This window comes from Aspergillus stella-maris (assembly GCF_047715825.1).
Source record: "Aspergillus stella-maris strain CBS 113639 unplaced genomic scaffold BDV14scaffold_37, whole genome shotgun sequence".
NCBI lineage: Eukaryota > Fungi > Ascomycota > Eurotiomycetes > Eurotiales > Aspergillaceae > Aspergillus > Aspergillus stella-maris.
This window is the reverse complement of record NW_027396831.1, coordinates 89,338-113,566: the sequence shown is the minus strand read 5'-3', so window position 1 is coordinate 113,566 and position 24,229 is coordinate 89,338. Positions and strand designations below refer to the sequence as shown.

Genomic DNA, 24,229 nt, shown 5'->3' with positions numbered 1-24,229 from the left:
AGGGCAGAACTAAGTCACGTGGCTGCGCTTAGCGAGCTCCGCACCGCACCACCTCAGAATTGTGGTAGTCTAGCGGCGCCGAAGAGACGATTCGACTCAACCACCCAACGCCAATCGACAACATCTCGTTCAACCGGTCGCGCATCTCTCACGTTCAAGATGCGTACCTACGACGATTCTTTCAGCGGTCAGAAGATCTACCCCGGCAAGGTGCGTTTGTCCCAGTCCCGCCAGCCAACAGACAACCCTTTCGATATTCGATTTCGCTTCGCTCGCACCGACCGCAAAGCCTACAAGGCAGGCTTCACGATCGATTTGACGAAATGAAACGAACCCGAATTCATCGCCATTTTCAAACTTTGAATACAAGGATATGTGTTGACTTTTGGTTTTCTTGAAACAGGGTAAGCTGTTCGTCCGTGGCGACAGCAAGATCTTCCGCTTCCAAAATGGAAAGTCCGAGTCCCTCTTCCTCCAGCGCAAGAACCCTCGCCGGATAGCTTGGACTGTTCTTTTCCGTCGCCAGCACAAGAAGGGTATCTCTGAGGTCGGTACCACTTTTTATCACCCTCAATCTTTGAGTGTCGTTATGGGAACAAGGTCTTCGGGAATTTGCTTGGAATGAACATCAAAGCGTGGAACTCATTGGACGACTGGAGGATATGGTTTGCAAGATGAGATGGATTGCTGACGGATATTGGAATACAGGAAGTCGCCAAGAAGCGTACCCGCCGTGCCGTGAAGCACCAGCGTGCCATCGTCGGTGCCTCCCTCGACGTTATCAAGGAGCGCCGCTCCCAGCGCCCCGAGGCCCGTGCCGCCGCCCGCCAGCAGGCCATCAAGGAGGCCAAGGAGAAGAAGGCCGCCGCCGAGAGCAAGAAGAAGGCCGACAAGGCTAAGAACGCCGCCTCTGCTGCCAAGGGTGCTGGTCAGCGCATCCAGAGCAAGCAGGGTGCTAAGGGTTCCGCCCCCAAGGTCGCCGCTAAGTCTCGCTAAGGGGATAAAGACGGTATGGCTTGGGACAGGGAGGCGTGAAGGCAAGAATTTCATGGACGGAATTTGGGGAGCTACTGGAGCTGAAATATGTGTTTTCCTATCACCCAAAATGAAATGTTCACAATACAAAGTCAAAAAACTTGCGGCGTACAACGGTACAAGACGGTTTCTTTTGCGGATTCACAAAGGCTATTCCCCGGTTCTTACCATATGCGCCCCATGGGTTTCATGATCTGGAATGAGAAATGGTTGTGAGATGGTAGCCGGGTATACGTCGCTAGTGTAATCCATGATCTTGCTTTCTCCAAGACTTCCAACGCGCCTTTCCTTGCAGTCTATCAGGCCATCAGCACTTCATTGCTCTATACTCTGTAGACATTCAATCTCAAATTTCCCAACGCGCCATGTTTGAGGTTCCTTTACGGACCATAATTCTTCGCAAAAAATAAGATGCTTGCAATTACTCAAAAAAATTCTATAATCACTGGTACTACTCCTTGACCCTTATACCTCACCAATCATCCATCTGAAATTTGAAGACCGCCCGTGACGTTGATCCTCTGGGGTAGAGGCTCAGTAGGGCTCAGACCTATTCTAGCCCGATTCGGCTTCCTGAGTCGGGTTCGCCAGAAGTACGACGTTGTAAGTCAGCAACAAAAGCTTCACAACAGAGAACCACTATGCTCAGGATCATTACCTGTAAGTAAATTATTAGAATAGATCGGTACGATAAACTACTACAGGGACAGCTTGTAGAGATCCCAGCAAAGACCCTTCCCAATAATATATGCCTCAGGCACCTATTCAAATGACAGAGCAACGCTGACTAACCAGCCCTCCCCTCCCGCCCCGAACCTGATTCGATTTTGCCATCTCGCTTACAATCAGCACTAGCGCGAAACACCCACAGACCCAACCGAAGCCCAGCGGCCGCAGCGGTGACTCAACCCCCCTTCCGCACACCTCGACTTTTCAACTTCCCATCTCGATCCGACAAGTTCATCATCACCAGCAGCCATGGGTAAGGTTCACGGATCTCTCGCCCGTGCGGGTAAGGTTAAGTCTGCCACTCCTAAGGTGAGATTCCCTTGTTCTTTTGATGTGATATCCCGGGTGGCGTTGGGGTGAGGATGGTGGGTGAGGAAGAGGAAGAGGAGGAAGTACCGGAAGAATTTGTGGGATGGGTTTTGCTCGAAACGATGGAGCGATGGATGGAGAATCGATCTCGGAGGATTCAACGATGGACTTTGAACGGAAGACTGACGGGATATTCTTCAACTACAGGTCGAGCCCCAGGAGAAGAAGAAGCTCCCCAAGGGCCGCGCCATGAAGCGCCTCAAGTACACTCGCCGTTTCGTCAACGTTACCATGACCGGTGGCAAGCGCAAGGTGCGTTGATATCCGATATGAGGAGGTTAGAGAGGGAACCGGAACCAGCCGGTCTTCCGATCGCCTCTTCCTCGAACGACAAAACTCGAACAACGAACTAACTTGCATCTCACCAGATGAACCCCAACCCCGGCAACTAGATACCCTACCCCAGGAGTAAACCGGTAATCGCAGCGGGAAAATGACGATGACGACCACGAAAGAAAACAAGAAAAGCGCGATATCGAACGGCCTTCTGGATGGACGGTTAATACCCGTTCATTGCTCGATCTAGTCGAAAGGGAACATACATCAACGCCGACCACGCAGACATTCTCGAGGTTTTTCAGTGTCCAGAAAGGGAGTTGGAATTTGCTGGGGGACAGTTACGTTGCGGTGGTTCTTTTTTCATGCATGGCTAGTTGTTTGTGGGGTCTGATACGGTATCATCATCATCATCAAATGGGATATTCAACTTCGTTACTGGGATTGGAATTTCGTTTTCTGTTCAGTTCACTTGTTACTTGTGCTCTGCGGCGGGGCTGTTCGTGTTTTTGAACTGGTCTGCCTACATTCCTACGTAGTCTCGTACTCCGTAGTTTGACTGGTTTGAAGGACTTCATGGTGTACTTCATGGCCCACAACCGTAGGCGTTGCACTCGGTCTTTGCTCCATTACTCGGGTCTTGACATTTGAACACTTGAGGGCGGAGCATAGAGCCCTCCCATGACACGGCTTTGCCACAACAACCGTATCCTACTGGCACTACATTATGAGCAAGGTCTCGCGCTCGACTTCCTCGTGCGGGAAGTATAAAGTGCAACTTATTAGAAACCCCGTATAGTACAGGAGGCCATGAATGTTAAAATATCCTTTGGTCTATGTATACTCTATCCGTCAATAACTAACGTAACAAACAATCCCGAGCAAGCCAATACAGCAGCAGCCAGTCTCTGAACGCCAGCAGAAACCGGGCAGCTCGGACATACGAATCCGATGGCTTCTCACTCCCCAGTCCCCTGTCACCGTCATTCATCAACCACCACCCCAATTATTTAGTAGTAATGAGCCATCTCCAACCCGGCCCTTTTAAACCCACACTTGAGATAGAACCCCTCGTTCGTTTCGGAGCAGTCGAGGATAGTCTACACACAACCCAGTCAGCAACGCACCCAAATAGAGTCACGCAAATTTGAAGAGACATACCTTATAAGCCCCAACCTTCTCCGCCACATAATCCAACGCCTGAATAACCCTAAGCCCCAACTTCTTCCCCTGCTGCCCCTTCTCAACAGCAATATCCTCAATGTGCCCTACCAAACCAAGTTCATGAATGAATTTCCGCTCGACAATCAAAGACCCCGTCGCAACAATCTTCTCCTCTGCGTCCGTGATAACAAGCATGTAGTACTCGTCGTTGCGGGACGCGATCCAGTCGTACCGCGCGTTCCAGGCGGATTCGCCGACTGTGCCGACTGTTGTGAGCACGCGCAGGACGTCGAGGTAGCCGCGCGAATAGTCGGAGCGGCGGAGGGGGCGGATGGAGTAGCCGGGTGGTAATTCGGAGGTGACGGTGGGGGAGATTAGGGATGAGGAGAAGAGGGGGGTGTCGGGGTTGGCGTTGGCGGCGGGGGTAGAGGAAGACATTTTGGTGGTGTTGATGTGTAGTTTAAATGGGTTATTCAATCAGGATGGTGTTCTTTCGAGAGTTGAACGTTGAAACCAGCTGGTTCAGTTCGTAGTTCGAGAACTAGGTAGCTGAGACTTGAGATCGCAAGACGAGCACGGAAGGGCTGAGCGGCGGTGAAGTAAGTGGATGGCGATTGAGTTTCGGTCTGAGCTAACTGGAGTATCGCTTCTAGCCTCGAACGGTAGCGATAAGTAAGAGCAAGCGATGGAGATAACGCAATGTAAACGAGAGACGCAGAGTTAAGAGTTAAGAGTTGAGGTTTGAGAGGAGAAAAGTTTCAGGTCATCAACAATTCAAGGTTGAGGCGGAGTATATGAATGAACCCAAATTCCAGCGAGCTGAACCACGGTCCCACTTGAGGGACAAGGATTGGAGGGGTATTTATAGATCTGAACTACTAAGATATTCTACACAGGACTATCATGAAAAATTCTACAGTTATGTCAAGGTGTTTGGTGGCTTTCCTGATGTTTTGCCTCCAGGAACAGCCCCTGTTCCTGTCCCACGTTGGCGGCGGGAGAAATCGCGGAGTTCCAAAAATAATCAAGCCAAGACATTTACAAAATCCGAGGCTAACCACAACCCTGGCAGAAAAAGGGCACAGAAAAATAGTACAGTATATTCAGTATACAAAAGTTAAAGCTCGCTACAATGTTTTTATCCGTCTAGTATAGCACCCGCCCATCTCAAATTCGCGTCTATTTCTTCTCCTTGGGGGCCAGCATGAGCTCAGGACGGACGTGCTTGTCAAAGTCCTCCTCGCTAAGGGCCTTGAGCTCCATGGCGCTCTGCTTGAGGGTGAGACCCTTCTTGTGGGCGTTCTTGGCGACCTTGGAGGCCATATCGTAGCCAATGACGGGGTTGAGGCAAGTGACAAGCATCAGACTAGTATTGTTAGTATTTGGTAGCGTTTGTTGAGCAAGTTGGGGCATACCTCTCGTGGAGAAGAGAGTTGATTCTGGGCTCGTTGGCCTCAAGACCGGCGACCAGGTTCTTCTCGAAGCTCTTCATGCCGTCGGCAAGGATGCGGACACTGTGCAGCAGGTTGCGGATCATGAGGGGCTTGAACACGTTGAGCTCGAACTGGCCATTCATGCCGCCAATGGTGGCAGCAACGTGGTTACCCATGACCTGGGAGCAGACCATGGTCAAGGACTCGCACTGGGTGGGGTTGACCTTTCCAGGCATGATGGACGAACCGGGCTCGTTCTCGGGGAGGATGAGCTCGCCGAGACCACAGCGAGGGCCGGAGCCGAGGTAACGGATATCCTGGGCGATCTTGAACAGAGAGCTGGCAAGGGTGTTGAGGGAGCCGGAGGCCTCGACGATGGCGTCGTGGGCAGCAAGAACCTCGAACTTGTTGGGAGCGGTCTTGAACTCGGTGCCGGTCAGCTTGGAGACCTCAGCGGCAATAGCCTCGTCGAAGCCCTTGAAGGTGTTCAGACCAGTACCGACGGCGGTACCACCCTGGGCGAGGTAGCGCAGGTGGGGGAGGGAGGCCTGGACGCGCTCAATGTTGCGGTCGAGCTGGGCAACGTAACCGGAGAACTCCTGGCCAAGGGTGAGAGGGGTGGCATCCTGAAGGTGAGTACGGCCGATCTTGATGATGTGCTCGAAGTTCTCGACCTTCTTCTGGAGAGCGTTGCGGAGGCTGGTCAGGGAGGGCAGGAGAGTGTTCTCGAGCTCGACAACGGCAGCAATGTGCATGGCAGTGGGGAAAGAGTCGTTGGAGGAAGCGGACATGTTGACGTGGTCGTTGGGGTGGACGGGCTTCTTGGAGCCCATCTGGCCGCCGAGGATCTCAATGGCACGGTTGGAAATGACCTCGTTAGAGTTCATGTTGGACTGAGTGCCGGAACCGGTCTGCCAGACGACGAGAGGGAAGTGGTCGAGGAGCTTGCCCTCGGCGACCTCAGCAGCGGCCTGCTTGATAGCCTCACCAACCTTGGGGTCTAAATAATTAGCAAGTCGTCGCAGTCAAGAGTTTTTTGCGATTGTGCTTACCAAGGCCGAACTTCATGTTGACCTCAGCGGCGGCACCCTTGAGAATACCGAAAGCCTTGACGACGGCATCGGGCATGCGGTCCTGGGGCTGGTTGATGTCGAAGTTGCCCAGAGAACTATACGTACGTCAACATTGTGTCCATTACTTCTGATGCTCAATTGTTGTCTCTTACCGCTGAGTCTGAGCACCCCAGTACTTGTCGCCGGGAACCTATGACCATTCGTTAGACCTTGTATGACTCGTTCGGAATCGAGGGTCGTACCTGGATTTCGCCGAAGGCATCGCTCTCGGTACGCGGTTGAGAAGCCTAAGCAGGGCAGAGTTAGCAGAGCGCCCAATATCTCGTCAAACGGCAAGACAACGTACCATTGTTACAGATGAGCTGAAAGATCTCTTGCTTGCAAAGGACTGGAGGCGGGGGAATTGTAGCGACTGTCGGCTATTGGAGCAGAGGGCGCGTCGGCTAGTGAGCGAGGCGGGGGAGCGAGCAGCCAACGTCAGGCCGCTGCGGGCAACTGCGGAGATGCTGGATGTTCTGGCGACCGCATGTGTCACGAAGCTCATCGAGCGCACCGCGGTTCGGGAGGCCATGGCGAAAGACTAATGATATGCCGGAGAAGTATAAAACGGACGGGAACCCGAAGGCTAGTTCTATGCAGGTGCAGAGATCGGATAGACAGCAATTGCGGGATTGAGCCCTCTGGGAAGGAGAAAAAGCGAGGAAAATCAGGAGTTCCGAAAGGCGGCCAACTCGACAACTTATTATGGAGTGTCCTCCTCAACACCTTCTGGAAGCCTTTGCTGTGTCCTGCCGTCCGCCCCAGCCGATTTCTCCCGGCCCGGTATTACTGTTACCTTGCTGCAGGTTTTGCTCTGGGATCGCCGGCAATCGGTGTATGGTATGGTAAATTGTATCGGCGGATAAATGAAGATCCTCTATATCCCCGTTCATCCAGGTAAACACATCCTAACAATTCACAGGCTTCACCAACAATTTGGTTTTTTTCTTCTTCCTGTAGTCCCAATCAGTTACGGTCGCATTTACCATCTTTACTGGCATAGAGCAGAAACGCGAAGCTCTCGTTGATACTCCGAATGTTTCGAGGACTGATGAGGGCAACCCGCCAAAAATATATTAAATTGAAGACGATAGATGCGAACAATCAAAGTCAATCTCAAATGGACTATGTATCCTGTCTGATATACAACCATCGTCAAGATGTCCTTTATTTCTCAGACGTCAGAAACGAGCATATATCCTACCTATCTACTCCTATCTTACACTTACCCTGCATTGCACAATTTACATCAATGGTTCCCGATCCAGCGCCTATTGGCCGCATGAGTTGACATCTACAAGGCTAGGTCCTTTCGAACCTCCGAAACCCCATTCATGACTTGGAGACTTGAGTCTGCAGCCTTTTGTCTTGTCACTCGGAACCGGAGCCCTTCAACCAATAGGGCTGATGGCTGCCCTGCAAGCGCTCACAATATGCCGTACACTCTGGGTGTAGGGTATCCTGATTTGTCAGGGAATTATATTACTAGGCCACCAGAAAAAACCTCGGGCTTGAACTGCACCCTGAGGCCGAAGAATGTTGCACTGGAGGGAATGAACAGCAGCAAAGTTCTGTTTGAACAAAGAAAGTACTTGCATATTGCATCGGCGTGCATACAAACATGCAGAATATGGAGCTCGCTTGTACAGAGGCAACGGATGGCGGTACAAGTAACAGTTGATCGAGATGTGCCAATACTGTACCCCTCTCCTATGTATGCAAAGACAAAGCAAACAGTTGAAGCTGTGTTTTGATGTCGACTTGATGAGGGCGGGCTGAGGGAAGACTGGATCTATAAGTAGGCTTACTCTGTGCAGCCTTCTCAGTGAGAACATCCTCAGTTCAATAAATCAATGAGAAGAGGAACTATTCCACTAAGATTTAACTGTCATATACAATCTTCAGGCCTTTCTAGCCAAAATGAAGCTCTACACCACCCTCCTTACAACAGCTCTCCTAAAAGCTTTCACCAATGCGGAGAGGACTTGCGCACAAGGCATAAGCTACTGCGGAGGAGCCCTCATAGAACAACAAGGTAATTCCCCTCTCCTCTACCTCCGAATTACACCATTTTGACAATACATACCCACTGAACATGGCATTCTCTACGTCACAGACTGGACAAAAGAAGAGCTCGCCGATACCATCGCGGCCACAGGCCTCGCTACCGACGAGGCAATCGATAACCCCGAGAGTGCAATCTTTGTCTGCGTTGATACTAAGGCCCATGTTCTTTATGTCAATTGGTGCGTCAACGAGTGTGTTTCCGCGAGTGAGAGTGGGGATGGGGCGGACGGGTATTGTGTTTAGTTCCGTCGTTAGGCTATGAGCAGTATCTAGCTACTTAAAGGCTCTATCCAAAGATGATCAAAGTGGTGTCCTACTATGCCTGCCCTTCAAGATAGATGTATTCTAGCCGATAAAGTCCTTTCGCATCGTCTCAATAGCCTTCGCATTGAACATTTTCGCCGAGTCCAGAATATCGTCTAGAGCAGCAAATGTGTGCGGAGCTCCTGCGACGTGGAGTAGCTCTACTCGATTACCGGCTGCTTTCAACTTCTCTGCGTACACTACCGCTTCGTCTCGCAGGGGATCCATCTCTGCGCTGAAGACCATCGCCGGCGCTAGGTTGGAGAAGTCTTTAGCCAGCATTGGGGAGATTTTCCAGTCCTAGGTGAATTCCCAATTAGCACAAGAGCACAAACACCGATAACTTAAGTAACTTACCTCATTCGACGGAGCAGGGCGAGGCACGCCCAAGAAATACTTATGGAAATAAGACATTCTTGCAACGGGTAGGGCTACTGTGTATTCCATCTCCCGATACGACTCATACGGACAGTTCTCCCGGTCGAATTCTCCTTCAGGCGTGAAGGGACTGTGCATATCGCAGACAGGTACAGCGAGGATTTGCAGCGCGAGAGGGATACCGGCATTTCGGCAGAGATGGGCTACCACTGCTGAAAGATGTCCTCCGGCGGAATGTCCGCCGACAGAGGCTTTGTTCAGATCAAGACTGAACTCATCTGCTTTAGAGCGGACCTAGAGGTACGTCAGACGCAAGACAACAAATACAATGAGCCTTGACTAACCCAATTAAAAGCAGCCCAGCAATCCTCAACCGCAACGGGAAACTTATACTCAGGTGCAAGCCGATAATCCACATCGAAAGCCACCAGGTTCCCATCCAACCCATCAACAACCCTCTTACAGAAATCATGGTCAGTCGCCAACCCCCCAAAGACCCAGCCTCCGCCATGAAAGTTGACGTAGACGGCTCGCTTCTTAGCATTTCCTTGGTCGTCGAGGATAGGCGCGGGCTCAAAGATACGGATTGTGATCTCTCCGTCTTTAACCGCGCATGTCTGTTCGCTGATGCGGAAAATATCCGGGCCTACGGCGCGGCCGTAGGATGTCAAGAATGCAGCTGGGTTCTTGCGAAAGGACTCGATTGGGACCTCATGGGTGTGCAGACGACCGGCATTGTTCTTGTTGTAGTGTTCTACGTAGACTGGGTCGAATCGGGGGAGGAGTTCGGCTGGGATGGCATTATGGAGAGGTTGAATAATGGTTGCAGGACGCAAGTCATGCAGGTCCTTTGTGGTCGCCATTGGTTCTTAAGCAAACAAGTACAGCAGTATAGTACCAAGGTATATCAAGAGCAGGATTGGTGGTTAGAGTGGTTGTGATGAAGATGCGGGGGTTGTCCTACCTTCCGTCTTTCCCTTTGCCCTCCTCCAACTCTCTGGCCTTATCTCTCTCCTTCTCCAACACCACCGTACTCAGAACTAGACGATAATAATAAACCGAGTCTAAGATCTCAAATTATCACAGATGACCATCCGATAGCGTCGCTGCTCTTTATCGTGATGGACCATTCGCGGGACCTTCTCGGCGCCTGCTCGGCTACCACCGGCTATTTCATCCAAACCGCTGGATGTCGACCGGCTATCCATCATTAGAGGTATCCAGCTGACTTCTGACTTCATTGAGCAGTGTAAGGGATCAGGATAGTTTTCCCGGGTCCTTCACAATGGGCAAATCAATTGCTGTGAATGTTGGGTGCGGGCACGGGACCATCACAGAACTTGCGCAACACACTGAGAACCTTACTGATGGGCTCCCAACATATCCTCACAATGAATGGCACGTCAGCAAATACTTGCTATTCTTGGCTGCGGAGATGAGATGAGCTCCTGTATGCTGGAGTAGGACTGGAATTTGGTCACATTAGCGCTTGTAACTGCCGGGTAAGTGGTTTCTGGATCCGAAGAAATTTTTGCAAAGACCAATGACATTGACATCCAAAAGCAAATCCACTGAGGCGACATCGGTCCCAGACTGCCAATCCAGGGCGTCCCAAGGTCTATATTTTGAGACCATCTCTCGGCTCTCTTCTGCGTTTGAAGCTTTGACTCATATGACATACCTATCGCTGCGGGACGATCTCGCCTAGTATAAATCGAATCCACTTCTCCACCCCGATTCCGCACTTCTTTCCTGCAACCCCTCTGCAGGACATTCGACATCACTCACAATGACTGTTCTCGACGTTAACCCAGTGCCTCCGGACGAGATCTTCGCCCTCAACCGCGCGTACACCGATGATGAGAACCCCCAAAAGGTCAACCTAGGTGTAGGTGTCTACCGCACCGATGAGGGCCAGCCATGGCCTTTGCCCGTTGTTCAAGCAGCGGAGAAGGAACTCACCAAGGACAACAACCTCTTCCGCCATGAATACACAGCCATTGAAGGTGACAGGGCCTTCCTTCCCATCGCCCGTGATCTGATGTTTGGTTTCGACTCCCAATCCACCCCCGAGCAAGAAGCGGCCAAAGCCCGCATTGGAACCGTCCAGACCGTCGCCGGTACAGGCGCAAACCACCTCGGCGCCCTCTTCCTCAAGACACACATGAAGCCCAAGACCGTCTGGCTTTCCAACCCCTCTTGGGCCAACCACCTCACAATCTGGGAACTCGCCGGCGTACCCCGCAAGACATACCCCTACTACTCCGCCGCCACCCGCTCCTTCGACTTTCAAGGCATGATGTCAACCCTTGAATCCGAGGGTCAAGAAGGCGACGTTGTCCTCCTCCACGCCTGTGCCCACAACCCGACTGGTCTCGACCCCAACAAGGAACAATGGCGCGCCATTATCGACCTCTGCGAGCGCAAGCGCATATTCCCCTTCTTCGACTCCGCATACCAGGGTTTCGCCTCCGGGTCGGTCGATGAGGATGCCTACGCCGTCCGTTACACATTGAACGAGAAGCCCAACATGGAGTTCTGCGCCGCCCAGAGCTTCTCCAAGAACTTTGGTCTCTACGGCCAGCGTGTTGGTGCATTCCACTACGTTCTTAACCAGGGATCTGAAGACATCCGCGACACCGTCGTCGTTAACCTCTGCCACATCATTCGCGGCGAGTACTCCATGGGTCCTACGGCCGGATGCAGCATCGTGAAGAAGGTTCTCACAAGCCCGGAACTGACGAAGCAATGGCACGACGACCTGAAGACCATGAGCTCGCGCATTATCTCCATGCGCCAAGCTCTCTACGACGAGCTCGTCCGTCTTCAGACCCCTGGTACTTGGAAGCACATTGTTGAACAGGTAAACCCTTACTAGTTTCCTCAACAAGGTCAATTGAGTCACTGACTGAATTGTCACAGAACGGCATGTTCTCCTACACCGGTCTTACCCCCTCGCAAGTCTACGCTCTCAAGGACAAGTACCACATCTACCTCCTCAAGTCCGGTCGTGCCTCGATCAGCGGGCGTGAGTTCTACCTTTCTCATTCTTTATATCTTTCAAAAGAATCAAATGGCTAACGAAAAATATCTATAGTGAGCTCCAAGAACGTAAACTACGTCGCCAGAGCCATCGACGAAGTCGTACGAAACGTCAATTAGGGCATTTCACCCAAGAAATCAAGATCAAAATAGATTGCATTCATAGAATATTTAGATCATGACATGCATGAGATATGTACATAGTGATGATATACAATACATTATGACTAAACTCATTTAAGGAAGGAGCATTCCCGGCGGCTTGGGCAGTCGCGCCTGCCTTCTATTCACAGCAAGAATGTAAACATTGTAATCGAGGAAGGAACGACCGGTCCCCCAGTTGCACCTGCCTTTTCTAAGGCCCAAAAAATATTTTTTAAATGTTGCAAATGAGGAAGGTACGATTGTATGCCGGTGAAAGAACAGGAAGGAGCGACTGTCCTCCAGCCCGGTTTTACCTATGGTACTGAGTGGGTACTTGAAATGATATAGATCTCAATTGATTGCTCATGACACGAACATTAAAAAGACTATCTAAAATGAACCATCTACTATACACAATGGTAGCTAATACGTCAACGTCAACAACAGCACAACGAGGAAGATGGACATGAGCAAGAATGAGATGGAAATAGGAAGTAGAAGCTGCGTAATGGCGTGGCGTTAAAGAGATAGAGTCAAGTCAAATCCACAGGTGATCGATCGGTCATAACATCAAATAGGTTGGTAGAATATACAGTACTCGAACGCAGCGCTGAATAAGGAGGAGTAGGAATCAAGGTAGTTGATTAAGTGAGTGATTGTAGTTGTAATTAGAGGGGTACCTCGTTAAAGTCGGATTCGCCGTTGCAGTTGCCGTTGCCCTTTCCTTTGCTCTTTTCGGCTTCATTGGGGCTGGAGGTGGATAGGTCGCCGTCGTCCTTATCCTTGTCGTCGTCTTCTTCGTTTTGTTCTTTTGTGTCATCTTCCGACTCGAAGTCTTTACCCGGGCTTTCAACCTTGACTTCCTTTCCTTCGGCATCGATATCAACTATGGATGCTGTCTCTGATTTGATGTCTCCATTCAGCTCGGGTACATCCTTGGCTGGCGTTGGCGGGGCGTCTTTGCTCTCAGAGTCCTCGTCCTTGGGAGGTGGAGACGGCGGGCTCTCGTCTTCTTCAGAGACTCTGTCATCTTCTTCTGCCTTCGGTTGTCCGCTCATGCTCGCCCCGGGGAACGGGGTCACAGGTGGCTCGGCGGTGCTCAGGGCTCCTTCTTGCTGGTTACCAGGCAAGGATAAGGAATGAGACTGGGACGGGCGCGAGGGTGATGCAATCGACGATGTGGTGCGCTGGTGTTGACTCGAGCCATGGAGGGTGCCGAGTTGACGAAGCTTGGGGTCAGCGTTCAGGTAGTAGCCTCTTACGCTGACAATGGTGCCCTCTGCCTCGCAAGCGTCCACCCACTCAGGTACCACAACGGGTATGTTCATTTCGACCGCCTTCTCCCATAGCGGGCCTCTACCTTCAGTACAGACGAAGTGTGTAGTGTCGATTCGTACAGAGTCGATAAGCTTTCCCCCGATACGGTCCAGGGCCTGAGCCAGCGCTTCTTTTCGTTGAGGATCAAGGACACCAGTGGTAACTGTAATACCAGACAAGTCGGTCATCTTGTGTGTCCGGCAGGTCAGCTTCTCCGATTGATATGTGCCAGCGGTCGTGCGAAGGACAAGGTGGAAGGTGTATTCCGAGTGGATGGCAAGACCGCTGATCTTGGTGCTCCGCGTTTCGAGCGGGCGGGGGATGGATCCAGCCTTGGAGCCATTGCGATATAATGAGAGGGTCTTCAGAGATGCTGTTGCCAGGTCGATAGGGTCCCATTCAAGGACAAGCGAAGTCTGCGTAGCGTTGCGGAGGCGGAGGATAGGTGGAGAAGGGGTCTTGATGCCGTAGGTGTTGAGGATGCGCTTTTGCAGGCTTTGGAAGGCAGCTGCATTGGCAGCTTCTGCAGAGTTATTGCGCGATACAGTGATATCGACGATACTCCCAGAGGTGATGTTGTTCGGAAGCAGCACGGAGGGGAATTCAATCTAGGAGCAGCAAGTTTAGCATTAGTGGCCACGTGGGGTGCGTCGGAGTCCGAGAAGCCATTGATCCCCGCTATTGAAGCCTCATTCAAAGAGGCCTCGGAGGAGGAACTGGTTTCTCTCAACTCTAGCGCATTTGCAGGATGAGAGAACTTACCAGGCGATTGTCCTGGGTCAACAAGACAGCAACCCCGGCGTCGACCTTTCCGACGGTCAAAGAGACCAGCATTCTGGCGGATGGGCACGAATCGGTCAATCGGCTAGGTATGGCGCATCAACTGGTGAGAGAGGATACTGAGTAGGAGCGATGGAAGTCAGTGTTGTGGTGGTGCCTGAAAAGGAGATGAGGAAGGATGTTGATTGTCTGGAGATCGGCTCCAGTTAGCGAAGATGCCAAGCTGAGCCCGACTGGGGAGCCGCATGTGTCAGGAGCATTCGTCATCACCAGCCAGGAACAACATGAATAGAAATTAGATCAAGTATGTATGTCCTAAATACTCTGAAATCTCTCTAGTCCGTGGATAACAGCACGGTCAAAGTCTATTCTATCTCTATAGCTATTAATACATGGGTATCACTCAAACAGTCATCACAAAATAATCATCTTCGGGTGCCAGTCCGACCCCGAGGCGTCCAAGGCTTGCCCAGCCTGTCGTAAACCAGCCTGTCTTGATTCCGCATTACAGTCTTCCTCCCCTTGGGTTCAATCGGTACGATTTCTTGCTTCTTGACCACAGCTTCCACCAAATCCTTCATCGCCATCTGCCACGCGACACCGTCCCCGCCAAGAGACGATTGATTGAGCATGATACTAACAGTACCCCTCAAATTCTTGGAACGCGCAAGAGCGGACTTGGGATCTGATCTTGGTAGCCTTTTGCCATCTGCATCGTAGCCGTGTGCTTTCAGTTGTTGTGTAAAGATAACCCGCGCTCTCCGCGCGCACCATGACCGGACAACTCGTTTGTAATTGGCCAAATTACCGGTCGAGACTCTCCACCATAATGTATTCCGGTCGCGATTCTCACACATATGCCGAATCTTTGGCGTGATTGGAGTAACAATTCCGGAGATACCCAGGTACCGTAGAGCGATTGGTGAGAGAAGCTGCTTTTCGGAGAAGGTTGCAGAGAATAACTTCGTTGGTATTGGAAGTTTCTTCGACATTATTAGAGACAGAGCACCACGAAGAAAAGCAGGGTTCGGCTCGAGGTTATCATGAAGGTTTGAAGGCGAAAACGAGTAGATTAGTATCTAGGTGTGCGCGGATGGCTGGAGGATGGCTGGAGGCGATGTGCGCCTGAGAACGAACGAGATTATGAAGACTTTCTAGAGCCTAAGATCCCAGCGTAGCAGTCAAAGGGTCAGAAAAGAATGGCGAACAGTGAGAACAACCAGCAACAGCAACGATGTATAGAATAGAGCTGCCAGAACAATCCGGCATTAAAAATCAGGCGGTGAGAGAGCCTCTTATTGTTCCCTTGCGAGCCTTAGGCATGATCAGGCCGCCACCGCCGATGACATAAGCCATCACAAACCTGATTGAGAGCGAGATTTAAAGGCACAATTTCCCCCCACTTCCTCCTCTCTTCGGCTGCCCATCCTCTTTCACCCTTTGACTCCGGTCTCCATTACGATCTTTCGATCCGGCATACCGCTCCCAGCAAACTACTGCTAGGGACATTTCAGTATGCCCAAGAACAAGGGAAAGGTATGACTTGCTTTCGCTTTTCTCCGTCCACCCCGCTTTGCCGGATTTTCGCTGTGTGCGCCCAACTTCGCCTCTGCTTCCACCACAATATTCCGCCTGGGTCACACCATATATTCTATCGGAAATATTGTGGCGGAATATGGAAAGAAGGGTGCGCTGCGGGAACAGCTTTGAGCGTTGTTTTGCCTCGATGACCAGATGCTAACCAAATCTTTAAACAGGGCGGTAAGAACCGTCGCCGCGGTAAGAACGAGAACGACAACGAGAAGCGTGAACTCGTTTTCAAGGAGGAAGGCCAGGAGTATGCGCAGGTCGTGAAGATGCTCGGAAACGGCCGTCTTGAGGCCCTCTGCTTCGACGGCGAGAAGCGACTCGCACACATCCGTGGCAAGCTGAGGAAGAAGGTCTGGATCAACCAGGGCGATATCATCCTTCTCTCGCTGCGTGACTACCAAGACGAAAAGGGCGACGTCATCATGAAGTACACCGCCGACGAGGCCAGAAGTCTGAAGGCCTACGGCGAGCTGCCTGAGCACGCCAAGATCAACGAGACCGACACCTACGGGCACGAAGGTTTCGAGGACAACGTCGAGTTCGACGAGGACCGCGACAGCGAAGAAGAGAAGGAAGTCGATATCGACGATCTCTAAACTCCTCACCATCTGCCGATATCTTTATCCATACTCCCAAGAGCCACTGGGTTCTTCCCGCCAGCTTCGACATTATCGACCTTCGTTTCTATCCTTCGTGACAAGTCAAATACCACCGCGGCGAGAGTCTACTTCACCTCCGCCCACTCACCACGAACGATAAACGACGCGAGACGAGACATCGTGGTTCGCGGGACCTCCCCGCTTCGGCCCACCGTCAAGACCAGTGCTCCTTCAAGCTCCCAGTATGGATTATCGATATTCGGAACACCGGAGACTTACTCTCATGATGATTATGATAATGGATTGGCTACCTGTCCTTGGTCCGGCGCATTCGTTGTGAAAAATGTTCTCCGGGTCTTCAGAAACGGGGTGCGACACTCCAGGATCAGCTGTGCTGAATCTCGTGTCAGCACTTCTTTCTGAACTCCCTCTCATGCACCTTGCTCATTTCTTTATGTCGAAAAAGCTTGGATGATAGATTAATGAAAGGGTTACGAATCATAGACTTCCCATTATGTTTTTTCTTCGTAGTACACCTTGATCGTACATGCTGTAGTATATCTTCTAACCCCCCTCAAAAACACTCTTCCCAAAAAACCCAACAACCTGTCTCGCCGCCTCTATCCCCATATACGGATCCAACTCCTCAACACTCATATTTGCAACCTCACTAATATTCCCCATCTCCAAAATCAACCGCTCCAATACCTGCGGCGAAACCCCCGGTACAGCCCTCAACATCTCCTGCGGCAGCAGATTAAACGTGCGATGCTCGATTCCCGTAGCCGTCATCACATCTCCCGAGCCCGCTTCAAGGCTGATATCCACGTCCAGCCCTATTTGTACCGCGCGCACGGGATCGGGCTCAGGCGCATTCTTCTTCAACTCAGCGAATATCTCAGCCGTTTGATACGGGCTAGACGACCAGATGATCTTCAGCCGCGGAAACGCAAGCGTCAACAGAACAAGAAGATGCTGCGCTGACTTCGGCGCATTGGGATTAATCAGCGCAGAACTAGAACTCAAACTCGTAGTGACAGCCCCAGAAGACGAAAACCCAAAGTCCGTTAGGAAGGATGTCCCGGGTGTAGCCGCTGACGTAAACGCATCAAACGTAAAGGACTTATTCTCGTCGAATTCAATGAGGAGCAGCGGGGACTTATAATGCTGCGTCATTGTTTCGGCTTGGTTATATAGTCGACCGTTTCGGAGGGATTGGAGTAAGTCACGGACGGATTTCCGCTCGACGCAGATATCGGGCGTTAGGATGTAATCGCCGACTGTTATTTGGCAGGGGACGATGATCATGTTGTTCCCGTGGAGGAGGGAGGGGAGGGCAGAGCGGAATTCGCGGACGTCGACTACCACTCGGGGTGGGGAGGCTGTTGCTGTTAGGCGGCCGCCGCCTGCGATGCGGGTGTTTACTGTTCGGAGGAATTGTTCTTGGGGGTCTTCGGCGGATTTGTCGTGGGTTAGGGTTACGGCCATGTTCTGATTTCTTTTGTGTTAATTTGCTGTTGATGGGGAGGGCTGAGGGCAAGGAAGACGTACGCTCTTCTCCTTGATGAGCTTGGTGAATGAGTCCTTCTCGCGTCGGACGGTGCTGAGGTACCGCTGTTCTTCGACGGAGCCGCCGTAGTACATGAAGTATACTCTCACGTTCCGTCCAACGTGAGAACTGCGGTATACCTCTACCCGGCGGATGAAAGCTGGATCGGGCTCGTACATAATGATGTACCGGGGACGAACCTCTTCAAGAATATGCTCATCCATGTCCCCGTCAAACGGATGGACCATGATCAAGTCATCCATATCATATAGCTCATAGAAGTCACCCGTGTCTTCAAAGTCATCGATGATGATCTCGTCCTTCAACGTTTCCTCGATTTCCGTGGGCTGGATCTCGTTTAGTAGACCGGACATTTGCCCTGATGGCTCTGTCTCTGCTTGGACACTGCTGTTTGGAGGGCGAGGCGTTGCGACGGATGCTGCTCCTCCACCCCTTACTCGGCGACGTTTATTGGGCGGTGCTCTTCCTTGCTGGTTCAAGGGTCGTGGTGAGTTCTGCCCTGACCCTGCTTGGGGTGTCTCGTTTGCAGTCTGTCCTGACAGATTTTTGTTGACGTTGGACAATGAGCGCTTCCAACTGATATACTCCCTTAATTTCCTGCGGAGCATCACATCTGCCGAGCGTCTCTTCTCTTGCATGTCTTCGTCTTCATCTGCGTCTTCCTTCCTCTCATCTTCAACCTTGGTATGCATAGTTCCCAGATACTCTCGAATTTGGCGGCACATCCGTTGATCCGCGCACATGATCAGCACTGTGCTATTTGATTCGTCTGTGTTGACCGGGTTCATGTATGCATCGGTTTCGATCTCCTCGAGTATTTCGGCTAGTACTTCCCACTTGGGCTGTTCTTCCAAGACAGGCCGGAGTGTTGTAGGTAAAGAGTTCATAGACGAGTAAGTAGGGTCGTTGCCAATCTTGCCTTCGTAAACTCGAGACCTTGCGGTCTGGAAAAGAACATGGGCCGCGTCGAGGAACAGCCATGGTGAGTAGTTGTGTCTCGTGGATCCTGGAGGTGGGGAATGCGCGGTGACGATGGTATCGAGGTATTTCACAAACGAGACAGCATCGTAAGTGACTAGCGCGCTGGTCTCAGTCAGCACAGACCGATTGACAAAGGACGGGGGCTCACTCACTGAAGTATTGCCCGAAGATCACTGAGGTCACTGACGATCTGCCTAGTCCTAAAACTCACGCGGTGCCACATAGGATCAAGTTGACGTCTAATAGCAATGTCAAAGCTCCTATGGAGAGCACTATCCAACGTCCAATCAGCCATATCCAAGCCCGTGTTTGCTTTTTTGAGCTCTCCGATGCAGAGTTCTACGCATTCGAGCACGGCGTTCTGGATCTCTCGCATCTTATCGCTCATGGGAACCTCGAGTTCTATGACTTCGGCCTTTCGGTGGCCCTCGAGCGATTCGGCCACCGTAACGTGGAAACGCGGCCATAGCGATGCCTTTCGCAGGAAGAGATTACGAAGAGAGTTGGCCAGGGGTGCAAAGCCTGTTGTGAAAGGTTCGGGGGAGTCGGAAAATGCTTTCAGGAAGCCACTTTTATTGGCATGGCGGTATATCCGAATAATAAACGCTTCTGTTGATGTTGCGATAATCCTACTTTGTCAGTATGGCCATAGGTAAGCTTGGGGGCAGTCTCACTTGTCAGCGTGAAGTACCACTAGTCCTGTCACCTTCTCTGGATCAAGGAGTTCTGCAGTAGGTCAGTAAGCTGTAGCGAAATATTCTGGAAGCGGGACAGTACTAGACAACAGATCCACAACCAGTATTCTGGATGTCACACTCAAAATACCACCTTCGGCGTATATCTTCTCTCTGGACGGCTATCAGTACTCAAGCTCAAGATTCTCGAAGAGCACACCCACCGCATTGGCACCGTGGCCCTATCAGTATTGATAACCTTCAGGCCCCGGGCGAGCGGAGTCTTGCTGATTGCATAGTGCTCGGCCAGAGCTTTGAAGTGTTAGCAAGCGCGGCGACGGAATGTCGAGCGGCCAACACACCCTCGCCAATCCATTCATTTTCCCGATCGTCCGCTCCGACCAACAAGACTAAATTATTCCCTGCTGCATCGTAGAAATGCAGTAAGTTCGTTATCAAGCGGAGAAGCCCCAGGCCCCGAGCGAGAATGACCAGCTCATCCTCCCCGCGGAGTTCGGTGAAGATGTCCTGCTGGAATTGCTAGTTTCTGTCAGCGAGATGTACTCTGAAGTTTTATGCAGGTGAAAATACTTACCAACGGCAAGGACAGCTTCACCGGCGCATTCTGTCGTTCAGGCGGCATGAGGAGCCTCTTTACGCGATCAGTCAGCTCTGAACGCGAAGTGACGCTGGAGGTGAACACGTAGTCACGTGGTATGATGCAATCTATACAGGCCTCGAGTACTTTTGACGTTCGACTTGTATCTACTCTGTCCTTGGAATTGGATAAGTTCGAACAAGATTCTCGCTCTCTTTGCTGGATGATTGATTGTCTTGCATGAAATGTATATTGTCTACATACATACATATCCGTCTTGAATGTCCCTGATGAACAATTTGAGATTATATGACCCTAATACCAGCTACTATACATCATAAATCGTTAAGAGCATCGAATTCATGACCGGTCCCTATCATTGACGAGTGCTTATTTGTTCAACTCCTTCATACGGGCCTCAGTTTCCTCGCGGGACGCCTTGGGCGGCATGTCTACTAGTAGTCAGCCTTCTGAACGTATCTCAGCGGCGGGACATGGACGAAATCACTCACTATCAGGAATCTGGGGACCCTTTGAGCTGAAATCTTGAGCGTTGGCCTTCTTGTTCTGGTCCTGGGAGTTCGAGGGCTCGTCGTTGCTACCAGTTCCTGGAGCGAAGGTCTTGGGGTCTGGGAAGACAGGCATTTCGGTATGGAGAAGGTAGTTCAAAACTGGAAGTCGATTGCTCTGAGTATCAAATCTTAGTAATTGAGTATATTCGAAGACTGTGCCACAGTGGATGAAGGTTGAAGAAAGTGATTGCCTGGAGGGAGGTGATTTTATAGGTACTTCGTGAAGCATGGAGGCAATGTGACGTCATTTGGGAAGGGTAAAAAAGCCGGACCATGACCAGAAAGGCTCAGGGTACGAAGTGAGAAGTGATATCGCATGTCCCTATCGTTGGTTTCATCTATGTGGGGAGGCTTGGTTGCTTTGCGCACTGTCATGGTGTTCTTTGTAGACCCTGACTAAAACATATAGTTCTGCCTATTATGATGGATTGGAGGAAATGCAAGACGAGAACACGATATACAAGAACGATTCGAATCCACTGGTTGCAAAAGAATCTCCTTCTGCTTAATCTAAGCCCATTCTTGTAGTACTGGTACAAAAGAGCGTATTCGTGTAGTGACTTGCATGGCGTAAGGCTGTTGTTGCCCAGTGGCCTAGAGTTCCCCACTGGGCGGTGCCTCTTTAGTGTGCCTGCCACTCCGCTCGCCGTCTGCCTGTCACTCCATCTGCCGTCACTCAACTTCGCCTGGCGACCTGCTTCTTTCGCTCTCCTATACATTGCTAGGAGCCCTCACTCACTACTCCCTATTGCGAACCTTTTGCCCCTTTCTTCGACCTAACCGGGCTCCCGACCTCGATATCGGCCCAACCCTCCGCACCTCCTATCGCCCAGCTACGATCCGTCTCTGCCGCTGACAGGATCAGCTGTCTTTGTGCCTAGAAACCAAGCGCCCTCCGCCATTATCCTATATTCCCTGCCATGTCCCCTGGGCACCTCACTTGAAAGACCACTTCCCCTAGCGCTCCGTACCCTCGACCCCTCAAATCCGCAACCTAGCCCCGCTTCAACCCGACATGCCATCTATCCTTAGTGACGCCGACAAGGAGACGGTGAAGAGAAATGTCTCGAAGCCGGCAAATAAGATACATGCTGTAGCAGTCGCGCGGCTCTTCGTCGCCTACCCGGATCCGCACAAATGGGCCTATACCGGCTTACAAGGCGCCGTCGTGCTGGCAAATGACTTGGTCGGACGCACCTTTTGGCTGAAGTTGGTGGATGTATCGGTAAGTGATTGGCGCTATTTTTGCTCCCAGTTACGTTCTAACATTGCGCTCTTGTTGTAGCCTGCCAATAAGGGTGTTATCTGGGACCAGGAGATCTACGAGAACTTCCAGTATAACCAAGACCGAACGTTCTTCCACACATTCGAGCTGGACGATTGCCCCGCCGGACTATCGTTCGCGGATGAGAAAGAGGCCAAGACATTCATTAAGAAAATGATAGAGCGGGAGAAGAATGCAAGCAAAGAGACACGGCAAACCCCTTTCGCGTCCACTCGAGGACAAGGTCCTGCACCAGTTACGAACGGAAAACATGGCGGCATGGGTCGGTCATTATTCGGCAGTCTCCTTGGACGGTCAAGCGCACCAACGCACGTAACACCTGCGGAACTTCCACCGGCGCCTACTATTCAGGTCGCTCCACCACCACCAGCCCTGGCTGCTACCCCGCCTCGTAAGGACTTGCCTTTCGACACAAGCGACCCATCATGGAAGGGGCTTCTCAGCGAGCTCGAGGCGATGGGTTTCACGGAGGATCAGATTGCCGACAATGCCGACTTTATTAAGCAATATATCGAACAGAAGCAAGCTACCGAAGCGCAGTCTGCGACACCACCCGGTGACGACAGGAGAGGCAAGGCGCCTCCTCCACCTCCTCCCTCTGCACTACCTCACAAGGCCAGTTCCGTCAGTCCTCAGCACACTGGCAGTAGTGCAGGCAGCCGACGTGGTGCTCCTCCGCCACCACCGCCGACGCGCAAGACTCAGGCCAAACCAGACGAAGATGCAGCTCCCACTCCCCCGCGAGAACCGTCGCCGCCGCGTGAAAAGTTCCGCGCGCCTCCTCCCATCGCAACTGCCGGGAAATTCGCCCACACAGGACCTCCAGCTCCTCCAGCACGCGCACGAGCGTCGTCGGGTGCCGCTCCTGGGCCTCCTCCGCCGCCTCGACCCCCGAAAGCTCCAATGGACGACGGACCCACTCGATTCGGAGTGCCACCTCCATTCCAAGGGGAACGGAAGGTGTCAGCACCGCCAAGGAATAGTCCGGGACTACCACCACCTCCTCCCCCGCGCACAGCAAGCCCTGCATCTCCGCCGCAACTTCCGCCTAAGATTCCCAATGCTGCCCCTGTCGGCGGACCCCCGCCTCCTCCACCGAGAAGTCCGGCGTCTCAACCGCCTCCGCCTCCGCCTGTCCCTGGTGCCTCACGACCTATTCCTCCGCTTCCCTCGGCAGGTGCAGTCCCTCCGCCTCCTCCTCGGCCAAGCGCAACCGGGCCACCCCCACCACCTCCTCCCCCACCAGCGAGCTCAGGCCCTCCAATGCCTCCTCCACCTCCCCCACCAGCGCCAGGAGGCGCCGCGCCACCACCACCACCGCCTCCGCCCCCAGGTGCCGGTGGACCGCCTCCTCCGCCACCTCCTCCTGGTGCTGGAGCACCCCCCCCTCCACCACCACCTGGCGGAGCAGCACCGCCATTGCCTCAGCCTAGCGGCGGTAGGGACGATTTGATGGCTGCTATTCGAGCTTCAGGTGGTCAAGGCGGTGGAGGCCTGAAAAAGGTCAAGGATTCCGAGAAGAAGGACCGAAGTGGAGCCGCCGTTCCAGGAGGAGCTAGTGAATCGTCAGCGGCAACCCCAAGTGCCGGTGCTGGCCCTCCAGGGATGGCCGGAGCATTGCAGGCGGCCTTGGCGAAGAGAAAGCAGAAGGTCAGCGGTAGTGGTAAGTACTAATCCCTCTAACTACTCTGATGACAGTCCTAACACGGCAACAGATGATGAGAAAGATGACGATGACGATTGGTGAGCGACAAAATGCAGGTTCCTTTTATTCTACTTATGTGCTTTGATACGCGGCTTCCTTCACCTCTTGATACCTCTATTGTCCGCTCTTGTAGTCATTTGTCTCCTTCAGCGATTCCCCGATTGCACTTTGGAAGGAGGCGTTGGTCGAGCTTTACAAAGATTCCGCGTTGGACTTCTGTGTACTGTCCGTCGACGGTCATTGCAGCGTTGTTAAGGCTACAATCTTTGCAGCGCTTTTCGTGTTGTATAGAAGGAATGAACAGAGCTTATATTAATACAGTACGAGTTTGTGGCCCGTAGACATTTTAACAGGTAACTATGGTGCTTTAGCAGTGTTCTAATGAATTTGAATACTCAAACTAACCAACAACCCTAATATGGTGACCATAAGTCGACTGCGGGAAATAGTTAATCCGACCGGTATATGTATGCGGAAAACCCAAAGAGCGGAAAGGCTGAGCCAGC

General features: G+C 52.0%; 13 protein-coding genes across 13 annotated transcripts; 6 read left to right on the top strand and 7 right to left on the bottom strand.

The window, feature by feature from the left end:
- The first annotated feature begins 89 nt into the window (after window positions 1-89).
- Window positions 90-1,453, top strand: BDV14DRAFT_175745 (60S ribosomal protein eL24). Its single transcript, XM_073769129.1, has 3 exons — window positions 90-210; window positions 404-547; window positions 709-1,453. The coding sequence occupies exons 1-3, from the start codon at window positions 160-162 to the stop codon at window positions 994-996; spliced, it is 483 nt and encodes a 160-aa protein (XP_073626862.1). The 5' UTR covers window positions 90-159; the 3' UTR covers window positions 997-1,453.
- Window positions 1,454-1,893: 440 nt separating this feature from the next.
- Window positions 1,894-3,221, top strand: BDV14DRAFT_175739 (40S ribosomal protein eS30). The gene is made up of 3 exons (XM_073769128.1): window positions 1,894-2,073; window positions 2,281-2,385; window positions 2,502-3,221. The coding sequence occupies exons 1-3, from the start codon at window positions 2,014-2,016 to the stop codon at window positions 2,523-2,525; spliced, it is 189 nt and encodes a 62-aa protein (XP_073626861.1). The 5' UTR covers window positions 1,894-2,013; the 3' UTR covers window positions 2,526-3,221.
- Window positions 3,222-3,224: 3 nt separating this feature from the next.
- On the bottom strand, window positions 3,225-4,434 carry gup1 (glucosamine 6-phosphate N-acetyltransferase). The gene is made up of 2 exons (XM_073769127.1): window positions 3,571-4,434; window positions 3,225-3,509 (listed from the first exon to the last, which is right to left on the bottom strand). Exons 1-2 carry the CDS (start codon window positions 4,009-4,011, stop codon window positions 3,420-3,422), a joined length of 531 nt encoding a protein of 176 aa, XP_073626860.1. The 5' UTR covers window positions 4,012-4,434; the 3' UTR covers window positions 3,225-3,419.
- Window positions 4,435-4,588: 154 nt separating this feature from the next.
- BDV14DRAFT_175737 (class II fumarate hydratase) lies at window positions 4,589-6,894 on the bottom strand. Its single transcript, XM_073769126.1, has 6 exons — window positions 6,426-6,894; window positions 6,322-6,366; window positions 6,232-6,269; window positions 6,059-6,174; window positions 4,989-6,006; window positions 4,589-4,939 (listed from the first exon to the last, which is right to left on the bottom strand). Exons 1-6 carry the CDS (start codon window positions 6,648-6,650, stop codon window positions 4,753-4,755), a joined length of 1,629 nt encoding a protein of 542 aa, XP_073626859.1. The 5' UTR covers window positions 6,651-6,894; the 3' UTR covers window positions 4,589-4,752.
- Window positions 6,895-8,438: 1,544 nt separating this feature from the next.
- BDV14DRAFT_81244 (alpha/beta hydrolase) lies at window positions 8,439-9,951 on the bottom strand. Its single transcript, XM_073777585.1, has 3 exons — window positions 9,211-9,951; window positions 8,846-9,160; window positions 8,439-8,788 (listed from the first exon to the last, which is right to left on the bottom strand). Exons 1-3 carry the CDS (start codon window positions 9,727-9,729, stop codon window positions 8,531-8,533), a joined length of 1,092 nt encoding a protein of 363 aa, XP_073626858.1. The 5' UTR covers window positions 9,730-9,951; the 3' UTR covers window positions 8,439-8,530.
- Window positions 9,952-10,500: 549 nt separating this feature from the next.
- BDV14DRAFT_81218 (putative aspartate transaminase) lies at window positions 10,501-12,126 on the top strand. Its single transcript, XM_073777584.1, has 3 exons — window positions 10,501-11,729; window positions 11,789-11,894; window positions 11,964-12,126. The coding sequence occupies exons 1-3, from the start codon at window positions 10,656-10,658 to the stop codon at window positions 12,026-12,028; spliced, it is 1,245 nt and encodes a 414-aa protein (XP_073626857.1). The 5' UTR covers window positions 10,501-10,655; the 3' UTR covers window positions 12,029-12,126.
- Window positions 12,127-12,378: 252 nt separating this feature from the next.
- On the bottom strand, window positions 12,379-14,330 carry BDV14DRAFT_175732 (putative chitin biosynthesis protein (Chs5)). The gene is made up of 2 exons (XM_073769125.1): window positions 14,132-14,330; window positions 12,379-13,977 (listed from the first exon to the last, which is right to left on the bottom strand). The coding sequence occupies exons 1-2, from the start codon at window positions 14,201-14,203 to the stop codon at window positions 12,721-12,723; spliced, it is 1,329 nt and encodes a 442-aa protein (XP_073626856.1). The 5' UTR covers window positions 14,204-14,330; the 3' UTR covers window positions 12,379-12,720.
- A 133-nt stretch (window positions 14,331-14,463) lies between these two features.
- BDV14DRAFT_175731 (uncharacterized protein) lies at window positions 14,464-15,370 on the bottom strand. The gene has a single exon (XM_073769124.1). It carries the CDS (start codon window positions 15,139-15,141, stop codon window positions 14,575-14,577), a length of 567 nt encoding a protein of 188 aa, XP_073626855.1. The 5' UTR covers window positions 15,142-15,370; the 3' UTR covers window positions 14,464-14,574.
- Window positions 15,371-15,573: 203 nt separating this feature from the next.
- BDV14DRAFT_175728 (translation initiation complex factor eIF1A) lies at window positions 15,574-16,849 on the top strand. Its single transcript, XM_073769123.1, is given in 2 exon segments — window positions 15,574-15,878; window positions 15,890-16,849. The coding sequence occupies 1 exon segment, from the start codon at window positions 16,006-16,008 to the stop codon at window positions 16,333-16,335; it is 330 nt and encodes a 109-aa protein (XP_073626854.1). The 5' UTR covers window positions 15,574-15,878; window positions 15,890-16,005; the 3' UTR covers window positions 16,336-16,849.
- A 53-nt stretch (window positions 16,850-16,902) lies between these two features.
- On the bottom strand, window positions 16,903-20,206 carry BDV14DRAFT_201376 (ssDNA endodeoxyribonuclease RAD1; the record flags this gene model as incomplete). Its single annotated transcript, XM_073773746.1, has 8 exons — window positions 16,903-17,829; window positions 17,890-18,991; window positions 19,042-19,518; window positions 19,564-19,615; window positions 19,667-19,737; window positions 19,788-19,875; window positions 19,926-20,103; window positions 20,159-20,206. The coding sequence occupies 8 exons, from the start codon at window positions 20,204-20,206 to the stop codon at window positions 16,903-16,905; spliced, it is 2,943 nt and encodes a 980-aa protein (XP_073626853.1).
- Window positions 20,207-20,348: 142 nt separating this feature from the next.
- On the bottom strand, window positions 20,349-20,908 carry BDV14DRAFT_175722 (uncharacterized protein). The gene is made up of 2 exons (XM_073769122.1): window positions 20,674-20,908; window positions 20,349-20,613 (listed from the first exon to the last, which is right to left on the bottom strand). Exons 1-2 carry the CDS (start codon window positions 20,804-20,806, stop codon window positions 20,552-20,554), a joined length of 195 nt encoding a protein of 64 aa, XP_073626852.1. The 5' UTR covers window positions 20,807-20,908; the 3' UTR covers window positions 20,349-20,551.
- Window positions 20,909-21,334: 426 nt separating this feature from the next.
- Window positions 21,335-24,195, top strand: BDV14DRAFT_175719 (WASP family protein). The gene is made up of 3 exons (XM_073769121.1): window positions 21,335-21,958; window positions 22,019-23,681; window positions 23,734-24,195. The coding sequence occupies exons 1-3, from the start codon at window positions 21,749-21,751 to the stop codon at window positions 23,763-23,765; spliced, it is 1,905 nt and encodes a 634-aa protein (XP_073626850.1). The 5' UTR covers window positions 21,335-21,748; the 3' UTR covers window positions 23,766-24,195.
- On the top strand, window positions 23,659-24,195 carry BDV14DRAFT_175718 (uncharacterized protein). The gene has a single exon (XM_073769120.1). It carries the CDS (start codon window positions 23,774-23,776, stop codon window positions 24,062-24,064), a length of 291 nt encoding a protein of 96 aa, XP_073626851.1. The 5' UTR covers window positions 23,659-23,773; the 3' UTR covers window positions 24,065-24,195.
- Window positions 24,196-24,229: the final 34 nt, after the last annotated feature.